A 9,080-nucleotide genomic window follows, 5' to 3' on the forward strand; every position below is an offset into this window, starting at 1 on the left:
TGACGTCGACTAGTCGCTGGTCCTATAGAGGGTGCAACAGGATAAGAAATCTTTGGAGGACTTCTACATTTACGCTCTGTTTCCAAACAGTTAAAATGACAAATAAGTTGTTAAGCCCCTTTTGAAAAAGAGCAATCTTGATAGCACCATATTGAGCAACTACAGACCAATATCAAATCTTCCTTTTATAGGCGGAGTCCCACAAGGCTCAATTCTTGCACCACTCCTGTTTAGCCTGTATATGCTCCCACTAAGTTCCTCAGGTCTTTACACTGGCTTCCAGTTATATTTAGGATTGATTTTAAAGTACTTTTACTCGTTTATAAATCACTCAATGGCATAGGACCTAAATACATTGCAGATATGTTCACTGAATATAAACCTAACAGAGCACTCAGATCATTAGGATCGAGTCTGTTAGAAATACCAAGGGTTCACACAAAACAAAGGGAATCTGCTTTTAGCTATTATGCCGCCCGCAGTTGGAATCAGCTTCCAGAAGAGATCAGATGTGCTAAAACATTAGCCACATTTAAATGCAGACTCAAAACTCATCTGTTTAGTTGTGCATTTATTGAATGAGCACTGTGCTACGTCTGAACTGATTGCACCATATTTTATGTATAATCATTTTCTATTTTTAACTGTTTTAAAATTCATTAAATCTATTTCTAAATCATAAAAAAAAAATTGTTCCCTATTTTATTGTTGTGATTGTTTTTAATGATTATTTTATATGATTTTAATGATCATTTCTTACTATGTGTAAGTAAGTTGTTGTTTTTTAGCATGTAAGTTTGGCAGTGCTATTTTTTAGGATTACTGATAAACTACTGTCGTTTGATTGGTATTATTTGTATTTGTTATATATTTAAATTTTAGTTAAATTATGTCTGAATTTATTATGTCTGTATAGGTCTTTTATTAAGTTTTAGTTTTATTTCATTTGAGTTATTTTAATATTTCAACAAACTAAATGGAATTGAAATAATATATATATAAGTTTTAGCTTTTAGTTTTGGATCTGTTTTAGTTGTTTTAATACTACAATTGATTGCTTCTGTTGTCCTCATTTGTAAGTCGCTTTGGATAAAAGCGTCTGCTAAATGACTAAATATATAAATATATATATATATATATATATATTATAAAAACTTTTGCTTGCTCATAAAGTTCTTCATAGTCTATTTCAGTGGTTTCTAATCCTGGTCCTGGAACCCTTAGAACTCCTTAGATCTCTCTTATCTGTCATGCTCATCATTTAACTATTTCACAAACCCATTAAGATCCAGAAACTATTGCATTTTGACAGTGCCAATTAAGAAAAACGAAATAAAGAAACGAGATGAGCATTTTCTTACATGGCTCTTAGCCTTTGGAATGGCATCTCTAACACTGTTCAGACAAACTCTATTTAAGTCTATACTTTTAACTCATCTGTTTAGCCAGGCATATAGTTAAATCCCCATAGTCAGTTTCTAATCCTGCTACACTTATTCGGTAGGCTGGCAACTATTGATCCTTTTTTTATTAGAAGCACTAACATTACTTCCATTTATTTCCTTCGCCTACAACTTAGGACACCCATGCAGAGTTTCATTAGACCCTATCATGCCCAATCTCCTGGCTCAGCATCAATCCACACTTGAACTCCTGCAATATTTAATTTAACTACTTATTAAAGAGCAAATATAATGAAAAATACCCTGTTGCAAAAATTAACATGTACATGCTTATATTAGGACTGTCAGTCTATTAACATTTTTTATCTAATTAATTACATGGTGAGGTGATTAATTAATTAAAAAACTAAATTTGGGTAAATGACAGATTTTTTTTTGGTGAAGTATCCCTTTAATTTATTAATTTTTTTATAAATGAAATGATCCTCTAAAGAAGAAACTAAACCTGCCAGCAGGTGACGGTGAATGTCTTTATGAGTCATTCAAGTCGTTCAAAACGCAGATTCATTCAGAAACTAAACACCGCTACGTTGCTCACAGATACTTAACAGTTCTGCTGTGGCTTTATTGGTAATATTTTCATTGGCAAAATTGGGCAAAAACACACAATATTGTGTTTAAAATATAACAATATTCTTATTTACTGAACTGATGTATAAAATCACATTTGCTATTCACTATTTCACTATTCGGACATAAACAGCACTCTCTGCTGGTGTGATTTTGCTTATCATGTGATATAAATGAGACAGAAACTTATACAAGGGCATTTTTTGCCCCAGTATCTTGAATTATAGGGCATAAATACAGAGTTCTGGCATGAAACTCTAGATGGTGCAGTCCGATAGGTCTAGCTCAATCTGACCTGGTGACATCATTGTCACATGGCAGCTGACTGATTCTCTCCTGTATCGGTAGCCCCATTTCAACTGGGGTTCCCCATATACATCGGCCATTATCCCAGTGTTCACGTTCGTTATTTCTAAGGTCAATGTTTTCATTGTGATGAGTGTGTTGTTGATTTCAGTTGCACGCAGCGTCAGAAGCACGCGCTTATCACAGTCATATCAACGATAGTGTTGTGGGAGAAGGGAATTAAGAGTTATCGCTATGGTTATTTATGGAACGATATTCCGGACAATTTTCAAATAGAATAGCAAATTGTATTTTCAAATTGGTAATTAATATTGCTATTTAAATATGACAGGCTCGTAACTCCTAAGACATGGGAAATACAGTTGCAAATGGACTTTGCTTTTTCATTTGAAATTTGGCCGTCACTGTGCGTTCGCGAAAGCGAAAATGCAAACGCTAATGCAGGATTTGCAATTGCATTTGGATTATGTCACAATTTATGCGTCCACATATTGTAAACACAATTGAAAATACAATTTGCTATTCTATTTGAAAATTGTCCGGAATATCGTTCCATAGTTATTGCAGTTCCAAGTGAAATGCATTGTGGGTAGTGTAGTTTGGAGAAATGTGCTCGTGTGACATGTGCTATCGTGTGTTGTGTAATTCAGAAAACTGAGAAAGAATGTTTATATTCTGCTTTATTTGTTCATTCAAGTCAGTCCACCCAGGAGTTTGTGCACTGTAACCCTGATAACTATCTACACAAGAGCGTAAAATGGCATGCATCGGCTAACTTTGTCCGTCTCATCATTGCACGAACACGAATTAACGAGCTGTTATGCTGCCGCTGGGACTGATGAAGTGTAGAAAGTAATAGCAGATATTAAATGACTAAATTATGATATTTGCTCAGGTGAATTCTGGAGTCTTATCTATCGGATTGCAACATATCCATTTTGTTAAGTAACATTACACACAGTGCGCGTCTAATTAGAGTTAAGCCAGTCGGCGTGGTAGCCCAGGCAAACATGGTCATAGGTCATTATTGTTAAGCCGGTTGGCAGGGTAGCCAAGACTCACATAGTCGTAGCCCACTATTGTTAAGCCGGTCGGCGTGGTAGCCAAGGCACACATAGACACAGGCCACTAGCGCTAAGCCAGTCGGCGTGGTAGCCCAGGCACACATAGATAGTAATACATGCGGTTCACATGGTTTTTCGGAGCAGCAGTGCAAATTTCTTGGCGATAGATCTGCTTTGTGGGGGATGTCTCGTCTTTCCTTGTCTGTTCATCTTCATGTGTGTGGATACATGCATGTCCACTGATGCAGCAGTTTATCATTATATTCAGCGGCATGCACATATATTGGCTTGTATTGTTTTGTGTAAAGTGTCCCCTGCTTTGTGGGTTATTCATATGTGTTATATGTGCAGCAGCAGTATTTCTTACATGCTTACAGCAGCATGTTGTGGATGTATTGGCAGTAGCAAGTCTCTGTACTTGCTCTGCCGCAGCACCAGCAGCAGCAGCGTAGCAGATCTATTCCGCCAAGACCAAATACATTAACATTGGCATGTACATTACCATGCCAGTCACTCTGAGAGTTGTCATGACAGAACTGCATTAATTAAGTTGTTGCCCTGCATTATATATGTCAACAGTACGAAATGTAAGATGATGTACAGGTCTTGGGCGGGGCTAGTGCATTAACTGCGTTAAAATATTTTAATTGTGTTATTTTTTCATAATTAAGTTAATGCGTTAAACTGACAGCCCTAGTTTATATAAAACATTAGGTACTTTTTAAGCTAAAATGGTAATAATCACAAGATGCTGAAAAACTTTTTTCCCCCCACAGTATTCCAATTGATCATATTCAATCTTGCTTTCACACAGACCTATATAAATATAAACCTTGCACATTTCCATTCATCAAACCTTCTGTCAATGCTAAATGAGGCACTTATTTAATTAATCACTACTCTTTCTTTTGTCAAAATCAACCTAGCAGTGAGGGGTGACAAGATTTCATTAACAACAGTCGACTGTTGTGACAACCCCTAGCCAAAGTGTTCTGAGGTGGTAAGCGAAAGCAAAAGACAGCAGGAAAGACAAAAATTAAGATTGACAAGCAAAAGAACTACTTACGTGACAGCATACTGGGCAAAAGACAGGTACTCCACAATAACATCAAGCCCTTTATTTTCCTCATTGAGAAACTCTCTCACCCACCTAAGTGAAGAACAAAACATTTAATAACCTTTCTCCGACTGAATACCTCAAAAGAAACCTTTCACAGTTCTAAAATGAACTTAATTCATGTTACATTGAGGTTGATTCATTGGACATGTGACTCACCCGATGTGATTGGTCCTAAGAGATATCTCCAGCTCTCTGAGCACTTGAGTTGACTCTTGAACTCGCCTTCTAAATTTCTGTCAAGAGGAAGAGATCTCCACTTCTGAGCAAGTATGTACTTGATTTGGTTGGAAAGTAGCAAATGCTAATCTTTTATCATCAACTTTTTTGAGACTCAGTATGCAGAATGCATGTAAACAGACTCTCTCACCTGATCACATATCAGCTCCCATTTTTTTTCATTGTCATACTGTCTAAGGAGCCTCACTTTATCCGGAGGAAGGTTCATAGAGTTCTGAGAAAGACAGAAAAAGAGTCAACATTCTTTTTTCTCACACATTTGAAAGCATTCTGTACATAACATGTTAATCAAAAAACACAAGTGATGAAAAGCTAAATAGCTAGTCTCTAGAGACACCATGGATTTTTCTTTGCAAGTTGTTCAAAAGCAAAGACGTCACAAGCAGTGCATAACCAGTTTACTATTTTGTCTCATCTCTCCTATAAGTTCAAATTTAGATTCCGTCTGTGAACAGACTAAATATCTTCAGAACAGCCACATTCCTCTCTGCAACAATCATACAGAAAATAAATATCTGCAATTTCATACAGAATATCATCAGCATTTAAAAAAAACTATTAACTTAATGAAACATTCATGAGGCTCCCTAAAGGAATAGTTCACTCAAAAATGGGAATTTGCTAAAAATCCAACATGTAGATGAGTTTGTTTCTTCATCAGAACAGATTTTGGAGAAATGTAACATTATATCACTTGCTCACCAATGGAGTCCAAACAGCTGATAAATACATCACAATAATCCACATGTAATCCACACAAGTCCAGACCATCAATTAACTGTGTTCGTAAAAAACAAAACCATTATTAATGTGTCACTTGAAACTGTCGGTTCTGGGCAAAATACCAGTCCATAATCCATAATAGTGTTTCCACCAATAAAATGTTGTCCTCTCACATCCATATTCACAAGCATTTTGTTTAGAACAGTTTTTCCCAGGTGAAAAAAAGTGCATTTCCGTAATGTACGGTAGATAAATTGCTCTATTTACAGTTTTATTTCATTTATTTTCAGCATGTGCACGCTTTCGCTTAACGTAATCAGTGTTGTTTACGTTCAGTAGACAGCGCGCGCATGCTGAACGTAAACAATGCTCATTACATTGATTACGTTCTGGGGTACTCCCCAAAATGGCAGAAGACGGTAACGCAGGGAGAAGAACCGCTGAATAAGTCATGCTATTATTGTTTTCTTTGCGCACAAAAAGCATTCTCGTAGCTTCGTAAAATTACGGTTGAACCACTGATGTCACATGGACTATTTTACCAATGTCTTTGCTACGTTTCTATGCCTTGATCATGGTAATATCCTTGCCGTCTATGAAGGGTCAGAGAGCTCTCAGATTCCATCAAAAATACCTTAATTTGTGTTCTGAAGATGAACGAAAGGTCTTACGGGTTTGTAGCGACATGAGAGTAACTAATGACAGAATTTTCATTTTTGGGTGAACTATCCCTTTAAAGGGGTCCTATTAAGCTTTTTCACTTTTTCAACTTTAGTTAGTCTGTAATGTTGCCGTTTGAGCATAAAAAAGATCTGCAAAGTTACAAAGCTCAAAGTCCACTTCAAAAGGAGATCTTTTATTTAACAGAAATCACTTTTCAAAAACTTCAACAAACTACTCGTTTTGACTACAACGCATATTTTCCTGGATTTGTGATATCACAAATACCGACGAATGGGACGAGACCTGGTTGAGCTGCACTAGAGAAGGCAACGAGTGTTATCACTATGTCGGAGACACGCTAGCTTTCCCAAAGCAGACGAACTTAGAGTAGTTACAATCATCCGGGTTTAAATCGCGCTCAAATTGATTTGATTTTGACGCAATATTTACACTGAAGCTCGCAGGCGGCTATGGTAAGGGGCGTGGCATTTTCCGACCAGGTGCCGAGTGGTGCCAATCACAAAATACACTGGCCCAGCTAACCAATCACAGCACATTTCGTATTTCAGAAGGCGGGCCTTCATTTGATACAGGAACTATTCGAGCCGTTCATGCCAGACTGGGGAGAGAGGTGTTGTAATAATGTAAAATATGTGAAAAATTATGTGTTTTTCGAACAACCTAGTATGAGAGCCTGTTCTAGTACACCCCCAAAACAAAATCAAGACTTTATAAAAGAGCATAATAGGACCCCTTTAAGTAATATAATGGATTGATAGAATCCATTTAATCCATTGCTTGAATTTAAATGATATTTAAATTAATTGAACTGAGCCCATCAAAGATAACTGATCTTATCTAACTGTTCTTCTATTTGGGCATAATAAGCCAAGCCCAAGTTTGATTAAATGATCAATGAGAGAAAAGCTCTGGAAATCTATCAGTCTGAGCATCAAATGAAAGCACAGCAGCAGTGCCCAACATGTGGAAGAGGGTGAAGAGACTTGGGCTGCAAAAGCCAACTCTATTGGGACAGAATTTGTGATGCAAATCTGAGAAAACAAGGCAGCATTAACCAATTTGCATTCACTCCCCCCGCTTCTCCTCTCTCAGGCACAAACACAGACTCAAACAGACAGACGTGCCCACACACATGCACGATGCACACATGGCATGAAGCGGTTATGCTGATTTGCAGACTTTTCATCCTCAATGCACTGATTAGATCATGAGCGTTCAGAGGGCAGGTCTCTAATGTAAGCAAATGATGTGTGTCTGTTTGGAGGACACCCTGAAAATCCAATCAGGGAGATAAGCAACGGATGACCTATTCTAAGTGCATTGATTAAAGACCCTTGAGAACTTCACATGTAAAGCTTGTCAAAAGAATGTGGTTTTGAATCCGTTACATTAATCAAGGCTCAGTAATTACAGACATGAACAGGAGCAGCTAATATCATTAAGAAAACAGGTCTGATCAAAGTCAATGGTACAATACAGAGACAGGTAGTTACACTTTACTGATCTCCGAAGGGAAATGTAGGGTCTCTGGGGAGAAATTTGTACCACTCCAAATGTAATTTTAATAGACTGCAAGCTAGATTCTGATGAGAAAATTAAATCACAGGATAGATATTATGTATGTCCCCCAAGACATTATCTTGAAGAGCCCTTCCTGACAAACTGGAGCATTTCAGACCCCATTACAGACAACAATCAGACAGATTGTGCCAATGGCTGAAATATCAACCAACAAGACCATACTGACATCGTAGCTCTATCTGTATCCAAATAAGTGCATTTACTTTTGATTTACTCATGTTAAAGCACCTAAAAGAATCCTATTTAAAGGAACATGCAGGGAACACAGTGGCCCTACAGAGCATGTTGCGATGACTGGATTAAAGGGTTAGTTCACCCAAAAATGCAAATTAGCTTGTGTTTTACTCACCCTCGAAGCATCCTAGGTGTATATGACTTTCATCTTTCAGACGAATCCAGTCGGAGTTATATTAAAAATTGTCCTGGCTATTCCAAGCTCTATCATTGCAGTCAGCGAGTGTTGCAGTTAAACAGTATACAAAATAAAGCGCGCATTCATAAATAAACGTGCCGCACACCGCTCCGGGGGGAGAATAAAGGCCTCCATGCGTTTTTGTAAGAAAAATATCCATATTTCAAACGTAATAAACACTTTTCTCTCACTTGCATTATCTGTCATACGCGGAAGCCGTTCCGGCGGATGATGCAGCACGTATGCGCACCGCTGAGATATGCTAGTCTGGCGAGCTTGTTTATAGGAACAAAGTTTCCTTACTTTAGCAAAGGAAAACCAGTCTCCTCTACGTGCGGCACACCGCTCCGGGGGGAGAATAAAGGCCTCCTGTAGTGAATCCATGCGTTTTTGTAAGAAAAATATCCATATTTCAAACGTAATAAACACTTTTCTCTCACTTGCATTATCTGTCATACGCGGAAGCCGTTCCGGCGGATGATGCAGCACGTATGCGCACCGCTGAGATATGCTAGTCTGGCGAGCTTGTTTATAGGAACAAAGTTTCGTTACTTTAGCAAAGGAAAACTAGTCTCCTCTTGGTTTATATCGAAATCCTCCAACATTTTTCTTAACAAATCCTCGGTTTGTACTTATAATTAGTGACCAGCGTTTTGTTTTGTGGGGAAGTCGTGGCCTAATGCAAAATGGACTAATGCAAAATTGCAAAATGCAAAATGGCCTAATGGACTCGTAACCCAAGGTTGCAGGTTCGAGTCTCGTACCGACAGGGATTGTGGGTGAGGGGAGTGAATGTACAGCACTCTCTTCCACCTTCAATACCACGACTGAGGTGCCCTTGAGCAAGGCACCGAACCCCCAACTGCTCCCCGGGCGCCGCAGCATAAATGGCTGCCCACTGCTCCGGGTGTGTGTTCACG

General features: G+C 38.2%; 1 protein-coding gene across 1 annotated transcript in view; it reads right to left on the reverse strand.

Moving 5' to 3' along the window:
• LOC107555408 (formin-like protein 2) overlaps positions 1 to 4,872 on the reverse strand; it is a 16,691-nt gene extending 11,819 nt beyond the window's left edge. The window contains exons 1-3 of the mRNA XM_016238186.1: positions 4,864 to 4,872; positions 4,680 to 4,756; positions 4,470 to 4,553 (exon numbers count right to left, since the gene is read on the reverse strand). Coding sequence (XP_016093672.1) covers positions 4,470 to 4,553; positions 4,680 to 4,756; positions 4,864 to 4,872 — 170 coding nt within the window. The remainder of the gene's footprint in view (positions 1 to 4,469; positions 4,554 to 4,679; positions 4,757 to 4,863) is intronic.
• Between the last annotated feature and the right edge of the window lie 4,208 nt (positions 4,873 to 9,080).

The sequence above is a fragment of the Sinocyclocheilus grahami genome, unplaced genomic scaffold (genome assembly GCF_001515645.1).
Source record: "Sinocyclocheilus grahami isolate Dianchi unplaced genomic scaffold, SAMN03320097.WGS_v1.1 scaffold534.1, whole genome shotgun sequence".
Taxonomy (NCBI): domain Eukaryota; kingdom Metazoa; phylum Chordata; class Actinopteri; order Cypriniformes; family Cyprinidae; genus Sinocyclocheilus; species Sinocyclocheilus grahami.